The sequence below is a fragment of the Vigna angularis genome, chromosome 4 (assembly GCF_016808095.1).
Source record: "Vigna angularis cultivar LongXiaoDou No.4 chromosome 4, ASM1680809v1, whole genome shotgun sequence".
Classification (NCBI taxonomy): domain Eukaryota; kingdom Viridiplantae; phylum Streptophyta; class Magnoliopsida; order Fabales; family Fabaceae; genus Vigna; species Vigna angularis.
This window is the reverse complement of record NC_068973.1, coordinates 276,425-293,733: the sequence shown is the minus strand read 5'-3', so window position 1 is coordinate 293,733 and position 17,309 is coordinate 276,425. Positions and strand designations below refer to the sequence as shown.

General features: G+C 36.7%; 3 protein-coding genes across 7 annotated transcripts; 1 reads left to right on the top strand and 2 right to left on the bottom strand.

Annotated features, from left to right (window-relative positions):
• Positions 1-961: 961 nt before the first annotated feature.
• On the top strand, positions 962-8,641 carry LOC108322317 (protein STRUBBELIG-RECEPTOR FAMILY 7). 2 transcript variants are annotated; one of them, XM_017554370.2, is made up of 16 exons: positions 962-1,376; positions 3,420-3,549; positions 3,640-3,711; positions 3,782-3,847; positions 3,935-4,006; positions 4,100-4,171; positions 4,517-4,588; positions 4,675-4,740; positions 4,839-4,901; positions 4,998-5,323; positions 5,600-5,883; positions 6,249-6,520; positions 7,078-7,210; positions 7,613-7,749; positions 7,972-8,128; positions 8,258-8,641. In XM_017554370.2, exons 1-16 carry the CDS (start codon positions 1,277-1,279, stop codon positions 8,408-8,410), a joined length of 2,175 nt encoding a protein of 724 aa, XP_017409859.1. In that variant the 5' UTR covers positions 962-1,276; the 3' UTR covers positions 8,411-8,641. The 2 variants fall into 2 exon arrangements, with proteins under 2 accessions (XP_017409859.1, XP_052731935.1); XM_052875975.1 differs by lacking the exon at positions 3,640-3,711.
• Positions 8,642-9,523: 882 nt separating this feature from the next.
• LOC108322249 (O-fucosyltransferase 36) lies at positions 9,524-11,712 on the bottom strand. Its single transcript, XM_017554272.2, has 3 exons — positions 10,467-11,712; positions 10,097-10,346; positions 9,524-9,883 (listed from the first exon to the last, which is right to left on the bottom strand). Exons 1-3 carry the CDS (start codon positions 11,615-11,617, stop codon positions 9,707-9,709), a joined length of 1,578 nt encoding a protein of 525 aa, XP_017409761.1. The 5' UTR covers positions 11,618-11,712; the 3' UTR covers positions 9,524-9,706.
• Positions 11,713-13,073: 1,361 nt separating this feature from the next.
• On the bottom strand, positions 13,074-16,772 carry LOC108322320 (uncharacterized). 4 transcript variants are annotated; one of them, XR_008248273.1, is made up of 9 exons: positions 16,613-16,772; positions 16,176-16,529; positions 16,022-16,074; positions 15,689-15,726; positions 15,212-15,530; positions 14,520-14,833; positions 13,641-14,228; positions 13,399-13,494; positions 13,074-13,290 (listed from the first exon to the last, which is right to left on the bottom strand). XR_008248273.1 is itself a non-coding variant. In XM_052875974.1 (8 exons), exons 1-7 carry the CDS (start codon positions 16,623-16,625, stop codon positions 13,646-13,648), a joined length of 1,674 nt encoding a protein of 557 aa, XP_052731934.1. In that variant the 5' UTR covers positions 16,626-16,772; the 3' UTR covers positions 13,074-13,494; positions 13,641-13,645. The 4 variants fall into 4 exon arrangements, 2 of the variants coding, with proteins under 2 accessions (XP_052731934.1, XP_017409865.1); XR_008248272.1 differs by having other exon boundaries at positions 13,399-14,228; XM_052875974.1 differs by having other exon boundaries at positions 13,074-13,494.
• Between the last annotated feature and the right edge of the window lie 537 nt (positions 16,773-17,309).

Genomic DNA, 17,309 nt, shown 5'->3' with positions numbered 1-17,309 from the left:
ATATTTAACAACTTTTCCATATTTAAATTATATTTTATTGTCAATAACAAAACGGTTAAATGCTAATACTCTTCTTTAAATATGAAAAATTATGATATAAGAAAGTTATTAATATAACAATTGAAACTAATTTGAACATTATTTTAAAAGATTAAATCACATATAAGATAAAATACCAATAAAATTTATTATTTTAAAATTTCGAGTTTAATTAGTGTCTCCTCCGTCATTTTTATTCGTATCAATTCATTATGCGATTATATGAAAGATAATATACGTTTTAATCTCTATTAATTACTTTATTTTGCTAAGTTTCTTTTTTTTACTATGTGGAACAATATCACTACGTTGTTCTATAGTAATAATTTAGACAGCACATACCAATATATGTTACATCAATGGAAAAGAATTACGTTACATCATAATTAAATAGTAATTTCCGAAAACAATAAAGTACATAAAAATTAAAAATTAAAGATGTTATTCAATCCGAGTCACAACCTAGAAATTATTGAACACTCATTATTACCCCCAAAAAAGGGTCTTTAAAATAGGTGGCATTAGTTCAAACGTCTTTTTCCAATATTATTCTGTAATTAGAAAAAAAGATAATTCCATCATTAAAATTAGACAAAGATAAATGTTTTGCGTCACTGCTTTCTTTTTAGTAATTTATTAAATTTTGCATGACATCATTTCAAGTAATTGGTTTCTTTGACTTTCCTTCTTCAGCTTTGTCATAGCCGTTGGCATGAAAGCCACATATACCAATACTCGCTTATTCACCAATACGTATATACAGACATAAATACATAGCAGAAAATAAATATTATTGTATAATAATAAATTTGTAGAAACGTGTCTTTCATTCATGTCCCTGTATTGTGAAGGCTACTTAAATTGTCTTGAAAGAAAAATCCAACACAGAAAAATCCAGAAAAACCAATCTTCACAAAAAATTTCTTTCTTACTTCCCATCACAACTTCTAAGGGAAAATCATTATTACTTATAGTAATAGTGAGGTACTATTATTGAAGTATAAATTTAGTTTTATGTATACGAGTACTGTGAGAGGCACTGTGACTGTGATAAAGTAAATAAAATTTCCATGGCTTTGGATTCTTTTGGCAATTCGTGCTGGCCAGCTTTACTTGGCTATGGGGGGCAGCATTAGCATAGACCCATAAAATAATCAGAGAGAAAGATTAGAACTTGCTGAAAAGGGGTGACTGAAAAACCCTTTCAGCTTTCTGGGTAGGAAGGATTTTGTGAGAGATGGTGGAGTTTAGAAGGTTGTTACTGTTGCTGTGTATCACTTCCTGCATTCTTTGTTGGATGCCCAATGGTGCTACTTCTGCTACAGATCCAAATGATGGTTAGTCTCTTCTATCACTTCACTTCACTCTATTTCTCTGTTTGTTGCTTTTTGCATTGTGCTATTCTTGTAAAAACTTGCTTTCTGCCATCGTTTCACTTATGTGCTTTGAACTGTCCAAACAATTTGTTTGGAGTTTTTAGTTTTCCTTTATTCTGAAACAATGGGAAGCTTTGTAGCTGATCTATTCAGTGGCTCACATCACATCAGTTCTATTACCGTGATTGTTAGTGTTTTAGACAGTTTGTTGGTTTTCTCTACGAAGTACCGCTTGCGTTGCATGCCTATGGTCTCGTCAAATGAATTGTATTTTTCCTTTCCAGTTTGAACAATATGTTCTGTGCACTTGATTGTCGGTTCTTACTACTTTGTAATTGGTTACCTTGCCTTGCGTCATTTCTAAGGTTTATGTTCTTCCAAGTGCTAAATAAGTCATTATCAATCCTTAAAGTTCTCTAACAGTCTTCTGCATTATTCGGTTGTTGATGGAAGTCTCACTTCTTTCTTTTCCGTGTATATAGCTCTTACCCTTCAACTTTTTTATAAGGAAAATTTTCAATTTTTCCCCTCTACCTCCCTGTTCAACTTTCATCAACTGTGGATCATATGCCAAAAAATATGTAGTAGTAGTGAACACAAAGTCTGAGAAAAATGTGCTGCTTGTTTTAGTAATCACTTTCTGATATTTTAAGGCTTTATGAGGTGTTTTTTGTGTGCGTTTTATAGTTTGCCGACACTCTCGGTCTTTCCTCTTTCACCCGCTTACGTTGACTTCTTATCATCAACATCTCGTGCTCAGTTTGATGTACAAGTAAATCATCTGTGCGTTATAGTTCGCAATCAAATAAAGCTAAAAATTCTCAAAGGTAAGCAAAGAAGTGTACTGAATGGTAATGTTTACAACGCACTGGAGCATGTGCGTTATTTTTTTTTTTTTTTTGTGGCAAGCCCTCTATGCTGCAGCTGCCCTTCTGGACTTCGGAACCATCCTCTATAGTAGCACTCAGCAATCCCTTGTCCCGTGAGGATAAATGCTTTACTAGCATGAGCAGTAACGTGGAAATGTGTTAACTTCACCTGTGCTTAACTCCAAAATTCTTGTAAATGTTGTATGTGGACTTCTTTAATCTTATCTCTCAAATGGCACATTTTAGATCTGCCATATTTCAAATATGGGATTTGAGGTAGTTCATACGAAGTGATTAAAAATAAACCAACTACTGCAATGGACTACTTGGCCATTCTAACTTCTGATTGGCAAATCACTAACAAAATCTTGCAGGGTTTAGGTTTCTGTTTAAGGTTTGAGTACCCATTAAATTGCTTGCTTTTACCCTTTTTTGTATTATATAGTTCGTGTCTAGTTTAATGCTGTACACTTCCTTATTTGTCTTGTGTTGTCCACATCTTTAAATCCTCAACAAGCAGCCAGCATTGCTTTTGTGACCCTTCAGAATATCTAGAAAGTTTGCTTGATGAACATCTGATGATTTTGAATCTCATTTGCATCCCTAAATATGGCCTTGTATGGGTGCATTATGATCCTTCAAATAACTGGGTTTTGTACTGGCCCGATGATATAATTTTGAAAGGTTTTTCTTCAGGTGCCTAATATTTGGTGATGCTATTTTAACTAACATTATGCACACAAAAACAATTACTAATCTTCTATCCATACTACTTCCACCCAGGAAATTATGATGTACCATTCTGAGAATCCTTGGTGAAAGTTGGGTTTCTTTTTAGTTTCTACGCTTTGGTATTTATAAACTTGCAACTTTTATAGTCTATGAATAACCAATTAATTGTCAGAAAACATTTTCTTAATCCGTATTCATGGCTAAGGTCCAAATTATTCACTTTTGTTTAGAAGTAGTATATTCAAGGATTCTATCATAATGAACTAGTTTTGCCTGAAGAGAAATCTATACCCTGAAATATGTAAATGGATCATGTTGAGGCCATAACCTATTAGATAATGAAAAACCATAATACATGTATTAGGTTTACTGAATATTTTTATTTTTGGAATGTTTTCTGCAGCTACTGCTGTGAGACTTTTATTTCAAAATTTGAACTCACCATCCCAACTTGGTTGGCCTGTTAATGGCGATGATCCATGTGGGCAACCTTGGAAAGGAATTTCTTGCTCAGGCAACCGTGTTACAGAGATGTATGGTCCCACTCTTCACTTTATATAATTTGATCATTACCTTTAGGCTTTGTAGCTTATTTTTAATGACTATTGTTTGTGACTTCTCAGTAAGTTATCTAATCTTGGACTGACTGGGTCGTTACCTTATGGATTAGAAAGCTTGACATCTTTGAGCACCCTGTAAGATTAATGGTCTCTTTCCTTACATATATTCATTGCTATCAATGTGTGACCTTGTAAACTTTTGTAGAGACATGAGTGGCAACAGTCTTGGCGGCAGCATACCATACCAGCTCCCTCCATATGTGCAGCGATTGTATGTTGCAATTAATATGGGGTTGTTACTCTTCAGTGTATTTTATTTATGATATGATTTGTAACGTTCTTAGTTCTTTGTGTGCAGAAATCTTGCTTATAATAACATCACAGGGACTGTTCCTTACTCTATTTCAAACTTGAACGCTCTTACAGACCTGTGTGTAATTTTCTTCTTGTAAATTTACATAGTTGCACTGTATTGACCACCACTACAAACACCTCAAATAATTTTTTATTTTTTTTTATGCAGGAATCTTGGTCACAATCAGCTCCAGCAAGGACTGGCTGTTAACTTTCTTAATCTTTCTACCCTCTCTACATTGTGAGAATTTGTCTTGCCCTTCAGCTGCATAAAAACAGTAGTCTAAATGGCTTTCAAGTTATTGTTACCTTTCTATAAAGATTTGACCTTTTTCATCTTATGTATGTTTTGATAATGCTTTTTTAGATGAATTACTATTATGCAGTTGAATAGTTTTACAGTATTAGTTCTAATTGCATTTCAAGACATTTTGCATGTGAAAAGAATACATATATATGTGCTGTTGAAATATGTTTCATGTGATATGGTTTTGGTAATTTCATTATTTACATGCGGCTACTTTTGATCCTTGGTAATACCAAACAATTGTGAGCCAAGTGGGCTTATATTTTTTCCTTATTACAGGGATCTCTCGTTCAATTCTCTAATTGGTGACCTCCCTCAGACCATGAGCTCACTTTCACACATAACAACCTTGTAAAAATACTGACTGTTGGTGTTTTCTGTTAGTATATTACATTTTATTGATTGCATTCTAAGTTAATTTGTTTATATCTGGGCAGGAATCTGCAAAACAATCAGTTTACGGGCACTATTGATGTCCTTGCTAATCTTCCTCTGGATAATCTGTGCGTCTCTGTTGTATCATATGACATAGCTCCTTTCCTATGTTTCCAAAATGAAAAACTTGAAGCCAATTGTATTTATTGTCTTAAATTATTCTCAGGAATGTGGAGAACAATAATTTTACTGGATGGATACCCGAACAGTTGAAGGATATAAACCTACAGTAAGCATTTCTCATTGTCAGGAATTTGGTAATTCGGAATCAGATTTTCATCATAAATTTCTGTGGAGCTCTAATATTTGGAAAATTTAACATTAGGAGCGGTGGTAATGGATGGAGCTCCGGACCTGCACCCCCACCTCCTCCTGGTACACCTCCCGTACCTAAAAGGAACAAACACCACCAGTCTGGAGGGGGAAGCCCCACCACCCCAGATGTCGGTGACAGCAGCAGCAGCTCAGTTGACACGGGCAAAAAGTCCGGTATAGGAGGTGGCGCCATTGCTGGAATTGTAGTCTCTGTCATAGTTGTTGGGGTAATAGTAGCGTTCTTTCTGGTGAAGAGAAAATCCAAGAAGACATCTTCAGATTTAGAAAAGCTGGACGATCAATCCTTTGCTCCACTTCCCTCAAATGGAGTGCATGGTCTGCATCTTGCATACTATTTCAAGATATTTTTTCTTTAATGATGAGGGCATCCTTATTGTTATGCTTTTCTAGATAAATTTATAATTATATTGCCAAACTTTACTGTTTAAGAACAAGACCAACTTGTCCTTTATTTGCTGTTATATATTGCCGGTCAGTCTTTTTTCTCTAGTAATCTGGTTATTACCAAATTAAAGTTTGCAATTCAAAATTTGGCATATTATTTTTCTTTTCAACTTTATTATCCAAATTGACATATGTGCCATAATGCAGAAGAGAAGTCAGAGCAAACATCCTCTGTTTCAGACATGAAGACCTTTGATACTTCTGCCTCAATAAATCTTAAACCCCCACCTATTGATCGACATAAATCATTTGATGATGAAGAGTTCTCCAAGAAGCCCACAATTGTGAAGAAGACTGTAACAGCTCCTGCAAATGTGAAATCATATTCTATTGCTGACCTGCAGATTGCTACTGGTAGCTTCAGTGTGGATCATCTTGTTGGCGAGGGGTCTTTTGGGCGTGTGTACCGTGCTCAATTTGATGATGGAGAGGTATTTCTTAACCTGTATTACTATATTTTGACTTTGTCTGATTCCAATGACAAGGGTTAGTATGTCCAGATTATTGTCATCAATACATAATATTCGCCAAAGAGGATCAAACCTGTGTATTATCTATGTACAAACACAAGGATGCATGCATTTCTGATATGCCATAAGGTTGTGTTAGTGTCTCCCATCTCTGCATCTCCAACATTTTCTCCCCTAAGCAAAAAAAATCAAGGATGCCCTGAAAATCATGCCCATGTAAATGCCACAGATATAGCTAATATCCCATTAAATAGTGGAAATTTCTACTTTGGACCAAAAGTTTTTAATGGTTTTGACTCTTTTTTTAATTTTTGATTATGTTGTAGGTTCTTGCAGTGAAGAAGATAGATTCATCTGTCCTTTCCAATGATTTGTCAGATGATTTTATAGAAATAATTTCAAACATCTCCAGTTTGCATCATCCAAATGTGACAGAGCTTGTAGGTTATTGCTCAGAGTATGGACAACACCTCTTGGTCTACAAATTTCATAAAAATGGATCACTGCATGACTTCCTTCATCTACCAGACGAATATAGTAAACCACTGATATGGAATTCCCGTGTCAAGATTGCTTTGGGTACTGCACGTGCTTTAGAGTAAGTTAGTTATGTACTGGTAGGATTGTAAGGTCCTTATACAGAATTTTTTGAGGAATTTTTGCATCAATTCATCAACAATATTTTAGTTAAACTTTTTTTCCAGCTTTATTAGCTCCTCCTTACTTTTCTATCTTTCTGTTTTATTTATTTTGTATGGTATTCTACCTAAATTGCATGCTGATCTGTCCTTTTTGAGCTTGACTGATCTAAAACTGAAATTCAGTTTCTAGTTTGTTCTTTTTTTTCCCGGATAAAAATTTTTCTGGACTCTGGATTAATACTTTGTCTAAAGTTCATATTTGGAAATAAACACTGGAAAATTATTTTGGACTATAAAGCAGGAATTGAGTTTATTTTTTATCCACTATCACCTTGAAAATCAGTGTACTATCAGTAGATGGGAGAGTGCCACTTTGTGAAAGTAAGGATTTTACTTACAATGGAAGTTTTCTTTTCCCATGATTTTTATGTGGTAACATGTGGTTGGACATCAAGCATAAATGTTAATGTTACTTGAGACTCAATGACCAGACTTTCTCAACAATTTTTTGTAGGTACCTACATGAAGTTAGTTCGCCATCAGTTGTTCATAAGAATATTAAATCAGCCAACATATTACTTGATACAGAGCTTAATCCTCATCTTTCAGATAGTGGATTGGCTAGCTATATTCCAAACGCAGACCAGGTGATTTTATAAATCTTTAGAACTTAGATTTTTATATTTGCGGATTGGCTAGCTATATTTGCGGATGACATGTATGAAGAACTAAAATCACAGACATGTAATATTTGGAAGATCTGGTTGACACAATTAGAACTTAAGAAACTAAAAATTGCCACATTTGCGATACCTAAAGGATCTAATTTTCACAATTGGGATCTGGAGAACTAAAATTTCCCAATGCTAAATTTAAGGGCCAAAGGGGCATTTAAACCCAAGGTAAACTATGTACATCAAGGGTTCAAGCCCACCATATACTCTTGTGCTTCTGCAGGAATATTCTGGCAAAAAACTGTGGTTTTTCCTTTTACCCTGTGACATCAAACCCGATAAAATTATTATTTTAACTTTTGGTCTCAAATTCAGATATTGAGTCATAATGTTGGTTCTGGATATGATGCACCTGAAGTTGCGTTGTCTGGTCAGTATACTCTGCAAAGTGATGTCTACAGCTTTGGGGTTGTCATGTTGGAACTTCTCAGCGGACGGATGCCATTTGATAGGTGAATAACGATTACCTCACATTTAACGCAACAGTTTTCTACATTTGATAGATCTAAAGCAGTTGAAATATTTGCGTAAACAAATAGATGTCTTAACATAATTTCAGAATATGAATTTTTTAGTTTCTTCTTGTTATTGAGCAATACCCAGCAGCATTTCAAATTATACACAAATCATTTGTTGGCTCCTCTATTAGTCCTGATTGTAATATTCTGTAACAGCTCAAGGCCAAGATCAGAGCAGTCTTTGGTTCGATGGGCAACACCTCAACTCCATGATATTGATGCATTGGGTAAAATGGTTGATCCTACATTGAAGGGGCTATATCCTGTTAAGTCTCTTTCTCGATTTGCTGATGTTATTGCCCTTTGCGTGCAGGTATTGTAAACCACGTTTTTATTCATCCAAAATATACTGATTTTGTAATAATGAATTGGATGCTTTTGGGTGGAAAAAATATATTTGTGCATAGCATGTTAATGTGTTTATTTTACACTTTTGGGGCAGCCGGAGCCTGAATTCCGACCACCAATGTCAGAAGTGGTTCAAGCACTGGTGCGATTAGTGCAGCGAGCTAACATGAGCAAGCGAACATTTAGCAGTAGTGATCATGGAGGATCCCAACGAGGAAGTGATGAGGCAGCTCTACGGGAGATCTAAATCCAAGGAAATGTAGTTATATTTTTTCTCCCTTTCTTTGAGTTAGACACCGGATGATATAACTTCGATGGTTACAAATTTGAGGTGCCTTCCATATTCTGTTAATAACAACTGGTAATAATGAAAGGTTTCCTAGTTTATGCAATCTAACTTTGTAAGCTTATGTAGCCGGGTCGGTTGTGAAGAAACTTTCAATATGAGATCATCTAATATATTCACAGTAAATGTCAACGTGTTACAAGGCATATAAAACAGCAACAGAATCAGAAGATGATTGAAACAGTATTTTCCACTGTTTTTGCTGCTTGTAATTCAACTCTCTGTTTGATGTTCAACGATAGATGACATTATGAAAACGTTAAGTTGGCTTGACGCTCACAATAGTCTCGTTATATATCAAAACAAAGGTTCTGGTTATATTTGGATTACAATCCCTAAACATGTCATTCATGAACATACTTTGAGATGTTTTTGACCTTTTCCTTTTAGCTCTGACCAAACCAGTTCAAAGTTCCTTGGACACGTAATCCACAGATAGATTACCTTCAGCATTCATTTCCAAAGAGTGATGCGATAAACTCCATCATCGCCTATTATTTCTTTATATTTTTCTTTCCTATTACCCTTACACCATATCACTTTTCATAACTATCATACACTAGACGTCAATTGGCATATCGACATGTATTTTTTTTCCCTCTTGAGAGGAAAGAACGAAAATAAAGACTAAATAGAAAAACTTTCCGTACAAAAATTGAAGAAAAATGAGAAAAGATGCAACATAATTAGTTATATTGTCTAGAAAAGGAAAATTGCATTTGAAAATAAAAGCATCCACAATATTAATGTTATCTAAGAGGATTATGTTCGAAAATGAAAATACATAATTTATTATGATGCCAACACAATCCATTATGATTATTTTTATTTTATTTTTTTCAACAATAAACCTTTATTTATATTTTATTTCGTTTCCATTTTTTTCCTTCCAAATTACTTTATCTATTTCCTCTCATTTCCCACCAAAGAGACTCGGGATGTGGGTTTGGGATACGGAAGAAGGTTTTGGTACGCTGAAGAGTTATAGATGGAAACAAATTCAGGACAAAGCTGTTAATCATACACTATATTTATTGTGGTAGAATATATATATAAACCAGTAAAAGTTACAAGTGAAATGGCTAACTCTACTATCATACATGACAACACATATTGACAAAATCCTACTCTAAGTCAAATGTTTGCAGGACAAAGACGAGGTGTCCCCGAAAGTGAGATCAGAGTTGTTTGTGGTTCTCATTCCATCTCCGCTACAACATTTGGCTCCTCACCGTGGCAAAGGTACTCATCGCACAATGATGCGGATCCCCAGTCCTTTCTTAGCCGTCGAATGTCTTGGGTGAAAGTTGAACCCGATGCTCCAATGAACACACTGGACATGGCACATATAGTTTTGTCCAACATAGCTTCCACCTTAAGAAAACAATGTCCACAAGGAAATTTAGTAGAGGAATTTACAAGGCGCACACCGCCCATTACATAAGGATCCAAACTAAACAATTAAGAGATGCAGCATGATGAATGGATAAGTCATAGAATTAGAAATAATATTGACCCGATGTTAAAAGCGGTCGGAAAAAAAGAAGGTAATGAATGACATTGAAATATAATGCATTCTATTCAGACCTGAGGGTCTCCTTCAATGTGATGCCTGTACAACAAAGAGTCCCATTTTTCTGCCGAATTCCGAGGTGGGCGTTTGACAAGTGGAACGTGCCTGCCTTCTCTCACAAGCAGTGACTGAAGCAGCCGAATTTCACTCTCTGCGGCGTCTGTAGAGAGGTAAATGAGGGGTGCATTGGCTCTTTCAACCATACGCAAGATACAATCTGCTGCTTGAGGAATAGGATAAAAGCAACTTGGTTTTTTACCATTACTGTAAACAAGAAACAAAACGTATCATCACAATCACAATCATATCGCACGCAATTATTTACTTAATTGCGCTTTCATGATAGATGGTGATTAAGGAGGCCAGGCGAGGCGACGTAGGTACCAGAAGTTCAAGAAATCGTGTCTTCGGAAATGCAATGCAAGGAAGTTCCTGCCGAGGAAGGTTTGGATAAAACGTTGAGCGGTGAGGAAAATGAGACGGTTGGGTTGAATCAGAGTCTTGCACCGATGAGCCAAGGGGCCACCTGCTTGCGTCACCCATTCCTCCTCCACATCTCCATACAATACATCCCCAATGGCTAAAACATCCTCCTTTTCCTCCCGTGAAAACCTTGACACAACCTCTTCCACGCTCCTCGTTCTGGGCTTCCTCGCATCTTCATCCCACACAGTCGCAGGCCTATTCGTAGACAAAAGCCCCAACGATTTCAACTTCCTCAAATGCTCCTCGTCCAGACAACAGGGTCGAGGCAGGGAAAAATAACACATGAATTTACCCGCGTGCTTGCCATTCTTCCTCATGCTAGAAAACTCTTGGAAGGAGATCACTGCTTTGACTTTACCTCCAATGCATTTATTCATATGCTCCACATCCAATACTCTCTCATACTCATAATCCACCTTGGAGCTGGGAATAACCAGGATCCGGTTAAGGAGAGCCGCGAAGAACATGTGCTTCTGCAAGCACATCAGATGGTTAGACATCTGCCCCGAGACGCACACTGCAACCAAAAATTTATTAGCCTTGGGCCTCCACTCGATGGTCCTCCTTTCTCGCAGGTTCTCATCCACTGTTCCACAAGAGGCGTTCCGAAAATAGAGAGAGGTGGCAGGGGTGTAGGGACTGAGAAGAAGCTGCTGAATCTGTGAGTTGAGGAAAATCTGGTTGGATAGAAGGGATTTGAGAGTGGGAGTTTGGGAAGTGGAATTGAGAGCGTGGAGAAGCCCTAATTGCTGTTGGCGCAAGAGGTAAAGGGCGCGCAATTGAGATTCCTCGGGTTGATGGTGGCGGAGATTGAGGTTGACGGAGGAGAGGGAGAAGAGCGAGTGGGAATCGGGGATGACGTAGTAGAGGAGAATTGCGAAGAGAGGGAGAATGGCGAAGAGGTATCTCTTCTGAAAAGGGAAGTTGAAGTTGGAAGTGATTCGCGAAGTGAGGGGTCGGAAGTGGAAGGAAGAGGGAGACGTAGGCGCATTCCTCTCCTTCCGATGGATGAACTCGTCTGCTTCGTCGGAAGATGAATTCCTTTCCATTGCTGCCTGGCGGTGACCGGTCACCGGAGGAGGAGGAGGAGGAGGAGGAGGATGACTGTTGTGTTAGTGTTACGGTGGAAGTTGAAGGAAGGAAGAAAATAACGTCTTGTCTTGTGAACGAAAACGATGTCCTACCGCCCAGGCCCATCTGAGCCCATTTCTTCAACAGGCCCAACTACCACAATAATCACGCAACAATAAAAATAATAAGGGTGGAGAGCACCACCACCAAATGTTTCGTGCACCTCCCCATATCTCTTTAAAAAATTTTAATTACAAAAGTATCCTTTTTACTTTAATTATATTTATTTATTTATACCTCATTTTCACTCTCTCGCACTGCCCCCACCCCTCTCTCCCAACTCTCACTTTTCCATATCCGTTTCTTTCCACCCCCAACTCTCACTTTTCCAGATCCCTTTCTTCCCATCCTCCAACTCTCACTTTTTTAACCTTTCTCAAATAATTGTCTCACACTCATTAATTTTTTATCAATTTTAAGAACATAGACTATTCTTATTTTCTTGGATACAATAAGAAATATAAAACTCCGATGAAGTCGAGCATTGCTATATAGTAATTCACCTCAGGATGGAGATCCAAGATATTCCATTGAGAACCTTGAGGTTGGATTATAATCCCGTTTGTGGTGTTTACGTAGATATTCCCCGACTCATTGAACAGTAACGTTGAAGCAGCACCAGAGGCATCCAACACATAGTAAGAGTCGTAAAGCAGTGGAGAAGGCCATGAACGGATGTTGACATCCGTTTAAGAATTCAACGTATATTCACATCTATTTAAATATTAAAAAAAAGGGTAAAAAAGAGATGGGGAGGTGGATGGAGCATTACGTAGTGATGGAGGGAGTAACATCCAAATAATAAAACTGAGGGAGAAAGCTTTTGAAAAGAAAAGTTAAACATCGGGTTTCTCTTGTTTTCACTATACCTAATCAAATTAATTTCACTATACTTTTCTTTCATTCTCATATCTTATTCTGTCTGCTCTGTCGTTTTGCAGAAAGAGGAACCAGAAGAAACAGATTGACAAGAATCTGAAGTCTCACGCAAATTAATTTGTAACCTTTCCACCATCATACAAGAGAGATTAATTTAGGTATATTGAATAGCTAAATCTATGAAGCGATAGTGCATCCCCTTTAATTTTTTTATTAATTACGTAAATCTTGTATACGTATCAAACTTTTAATCATTTTAAATTAGAATTATATGACGAGTATTTTTAAGACGTTTTTTTTTTCATTTTTTTATTCTATATGAATTTTAATTGGAAGTCAATAAAAAAAATATATTCGATTAAAAATGAACATTTTTATCTTCCAACAACTTTTTATTATAAAAGAATAACCTTCTTATGCAGTGTGTTACGAATATTTATCTTCTCCTTAAAACTAATCATATAGCTTAAATTCAACTATAGTACTACAGCCTTAAAAACAGTACCACTGAAAAGGAGCAAATCTATGGAAGTTTTGGTCAATTGCCATACATTAGTTGAAGGGCGAATTTGAAAACAAAAGAAAATTTGGTTGACCCTTAATAAACACTGCTCTACTCTTAATGATTCGGGTGGGATCCCCGGTGTAATGGATTCTCCTGCCGAAGGGAAAATGGCCACAGCTTGGGCTCAACTGTGCAATGGCTACAAAACTACAATACAAATTACTCACAGAATCAACTCATACGCTGTAAAGTAACAAAACAATCATATGATTAACTTAGTTTAATGTAACATGATTAAGAGAAGTATCCTGTGACCTAATAGAAGTGTGCCCTTAGTGATTGCTATTTTAGTCTTCCTCGATCTGTCTACACGTAGTTGGCTGTTGCGAGGCTGATTGAACTCACCTCTTGCTTGATTTCAAAGAGTGAAAGGATGAGTATGCAATGATCACACTATTAAAGCAGAAAATATTTGTGGCATTTATGATCTATATAACATGCAACAAACAATGTGACATTGCATTGTATTAATGCTTGAAAACTGAGCTAAGCTTTACCCATTTTATTGTTTCTCTTCAGCCACTTCAACGAGCCTTCCGCGAACCCATCTTTTAGATACTACTATAGGTGATCTAGACACTGTCTCATTTTCAAGGGACTGAATTCCCATCACTATTGGAGAAGGCTCTGTTTCGTATTCACTTCTCTGATCCTGTTCAGCTTCCCTTTGTTGATTAGATGGACTAGACTCGCTTATCTGACCATTCAAACTAAAAGGTAAGGATGCGCAGCCATTGGTTAGGAGAAGTTCAGGTTCACCATTAACTGGCTTCTCCAAGGAAAATTTGCTAAAATTTTCAGAGAACTTGTAGTCCATTGATGATAATGTTGTGTGTCCATTTACTGGGGCCAATTTTGATTGGTTTAGAACTTCAGATGCTGATTCTTTTTCTTGATTGACCTCACTCAAACCAACCGAAGGAAGATTACTGTCAGTTATAGCTTGTGTATCAATGGATTCCAGTGATTGAATAGCTTCAGCTATAAGCTTTCTGGTCTCTATCAAAGAAGACTGTGCAAAAGGACTCTTTGTCGCAGCAACCTCCAGTGCCTTGGCAGCTTTCTCAGCTTCAGCAATCAATAGTCTGTGCGTAACATATCATTTCATGAATTTAAACATGACGACTACTGAACAATAGCGATCAAAAAACCAAAACTTGTATTTCTATGATCTAATCTCCAAAACCAAACAAAATTAGACTATGTTTGATATTTTGCGAATCCAGCATGACCACAGATAAAAGAAGGCCAAATGTTCAAAACAAAGGAAAAAAACAGGTTTTGTGTGTGTTAAGGAGAGGGAGGGGGATTATTTACTTATTATTGAAATAATATAATATTCTACACTGATCCTTGCAAGTAGAAAATGGGTTTACCTTGCTCGTTCAATGGCTTGAATTTGTGTGGTTTCCGAAGCAGCTCTCTGTGCTCTAATATTCTTTATCATTTCAAGCTTAGAATTCACCAAAGGATCCTTGTAGGCTGGGGATTTACTTTTTTTCAACAGGATGGGCTTATGGGTTTTTGAGTCATTCTTAACATGAGTACTAGTAACAGTGTCTCTTTTTTTTGTAGGTTTCTTCTTCGTAGGTTGGGTATCATCTTTTGGCCTTCTTCTAGCTTTCCTTTCAGCTCCAACTTCAGTGCCATGATACTTGGACAATGCAGAATAAACTCTTTGACGGTATTCCTGATTTAACAGAAAAATAAATTGCTCTTTTAGAGGGAAAAATAGTAAAAAAGAATTTCCTCCCAAATAAGCCTGAGTACTTTGACAAAGCTTTATTTGTTAGGGTACAAAATTTGAGTAGACTTATCTAACACATTTGGGGTGACAAGTTATTCAAACATGACAAAGTCCACATCAAGGATAGAGCAAACACATACATATCAACGTCCACTTTTTAGATACGGCAAAAGTGCTGGACATAAGTGTCATTAGTGTCCATGACATAAAACTTTTGTGTGAATCAACTAGCGCGTAAGATAGGTGAAAGATCTAGGAAATATTTAATGGCAGTAAAGCAATTAATTACCCAACCTCAATGTATTTAGCATACAGACTTACAGGATCAGCCCATTTCGCACTAATGGCTTCTGCAATTTTCCTTCTCTGCTCAGGGGACTTGGGTGCTCTTTTGCCACCTGATGTCTTTATCATTTGTTTCCTTTGGTCAACACTCATCAACCACTCCTGCTTCAGCTGCTCATCCAAGGTTTCATAAGAATTCCACTGCAGCTCTTCCTGACCAACAAAGCCTTTCCTAGAAGCTTCTGCAATTAAATTTTTCCACTCAAAGCAGCAAGACTCCGCTGCCTTCTTCTTTTCACGCCTCTCTTCCCATCGCCTTCTCACTCCAGCACCAATTTTCAGTCTTGTTTCTGTGCTGTGCAATCAACGAAGAAGGCATATACTTATTAGTAACAAAGAAGCAGAGCAGCATTCATTTTTACCAACATGAGAAGCAGTATTTATATTAATAAAAAGAAGCAGTATTTACTGGTAACAGCAATAAAAATGGAAAGGCATTAGGCATATGCTTACGTTTGTGAGTGGCCAAGATTACTGAGCTTCATTTTGATCTGCATTACAAAATGTTATTAAGGAAATCAATATACAAATGTTACATGAGCAAATATTCAAAATATCACTTCACATCCTAATTTCCTATTAATCATGATAAATGCGACTCTAAGAAACAGTTAGGCGAAGCAGAGAGAGGTTAAAAAATTAGGAACGTGAGATATTGTGAGCTTTGCTTTGAAATAGTGAGACACTCGAGGTGAAGAGAATTAAGATGGATTGGATGTTGTGTTATTAATTAATATGAAAATTGTTGTTGAAAAAAGACATAAGAATATTCTTACATGACATCACCTTAGGGTTCTGCATCGCGAGCCTTGTTCTTTCTTTGATTTTGCGTAAAGTCTCTGGTGGTGGCACAGATAAGTGAGAATTAGATGGAACGAATGTTGGAAGAGAATGAAAGAAAAGAAAAGAAAGTAGGGTGGGGATGGGAAGAACAGCATACCAGGAGAGTGCTTTCTTCCTTTGTTCCAGGGCGTATTTCCTTTATTAGCTTTGGATATCCTCATTCTTCTCAACCGCTCCCTGTCATCGGGTTGAGGTTGTTGGGTTTCTTGGTCGGAAAATTGAAGGTCAAAGGAAGGAGGGGTTAGAGGAACTACATCCAAGTGATTGGAGTGTGGTTTTGCAGCGACAGTGTTAGGTTCGAAGGTGGCAACAGCCTTAATCACATTCAGCTTAGCATCCTTTCTGTTCCAAAGGCTGTCCAAGCAAATCCAGGAGCCTCTGGGCGCATGGTACGGCATTGGGGCCTTCAACGTCAGAGAATAACGGAAGGATAGTTGCGCATTCGTAATCTCTGCTCAAAACACAACAGAAGCCAAATTAACAATACTTAATCATCCTATGAATCGTGCAGATTAGAAAGAAACGTAAAGTTACCAAACAAAGGCATGGAAGCTCAGAGAGTGGGTGCAATTCAGGCAAACGTAAAGTGCATCTCCTCTTCTTTTCTTGGAGGAAGAAGCAGAAGAAGTAGCAGCTCTGAAGAAGCTTGTTCGCTCGAACACCACAAATTGAAATAGGATAATGGAACCAATCGGTTAAGATAGTACCTACAATACATGTAAATTGTGAAATGTCAAACACTCCGGGTTGGGCTTCCTACTTGGACCTCACTCCAAACCCATCCATTTTGGGCCTCGCGTCGTGCACTTCGCTTTCAAAATAACATTAATTTAAAAAAAAAATTGTTTGGTTGGCTATATGCTTTTCTAACTTTTTTTTAATAGTAAATTAATAATGGACCCCGATATCTTAACTTTTTTTTTAACAATTTTTTATAATACAACACTGTCACTATTTTATTGGTCCATATATTTGAAACAGATCAATCACAAATTATCACGGTTGTCAAAAATAGTTGTTAAAAGAATATTTTTTATTAGAGTAAAATTTTTTTGACAAACCTAAATATTTTACATTTATTTGATACTATTCTTATTTACTTTTTATTTTTTTCTTACTTGAAATAATACAAAAGTTTACATTTTTTTAACTATTTTACCCTTACAATCTATGTAAAATGAATGTAAAAGTGTATCATTTATCATTAGTCTTCTCGTTAATAATACCGCTC

Bases quoted from the DNA above. Each gene is read 5' to 3' on its own strand.
- LOC108322317 (XM_017554370.2), top strand. From the start codon at position 1,277: ATGGTGGAGTTTAGAAGGTTGTTACTGTTGCTGTGTATCACTTCCTGC. The intron at 4,007-4,099 runs GTGTGTAATTTT...TTTTTTATGCAG, and splicing joins TTGAACGCTCTTACAGACCT to GAATCTTGGTCACAATCAGC. The intron at 7,211-7,612 runs GTGATTTTATAA...TCTCAAATTCAG, and splicing joins ATATTCCAAACGCAGACCAG to ATATTGAGTCATAATGTTGG.
- LOC108322249 (XM_017554272.2), bottom strand. From the start codon at position 11,617: ATGGAAAGGAATTCATCTTCCGACGAAGCAGACGAGTTCATCCATCGG. The intron at 10,347-10,466 runs GTACCTACGTCG...TCTTGTTTACAG, and splicing joins CACGATTTCTTGAACTTCTG to TAATGGTAAAAAACCAAGTT. The intron at 9,884-10,096 runs GTCTGAATAGAA...TGTTTTCTTAAG, and splicing joins ACATTGAAGGAGACCCTCAG to GTGGAAGCTATGTTGGACAA.
- LOC108322320 (XM_017554376.2), bottom strand. The intron at 16,075-16,175 runs GTATGCTGTTCT...TGCCACCACCAG, and splicing joins AGGAAGAAAGCACTCTCCTG to AGACTTTACGCAAAATCAAA. The intron at 15,727-16,021 runs GTGATGTCATGT...TTTGTAATGCAG, and splicing joins TCGCGATGCAGAACCCTAAG to ATCAAAATGAAGCTCAGTAA.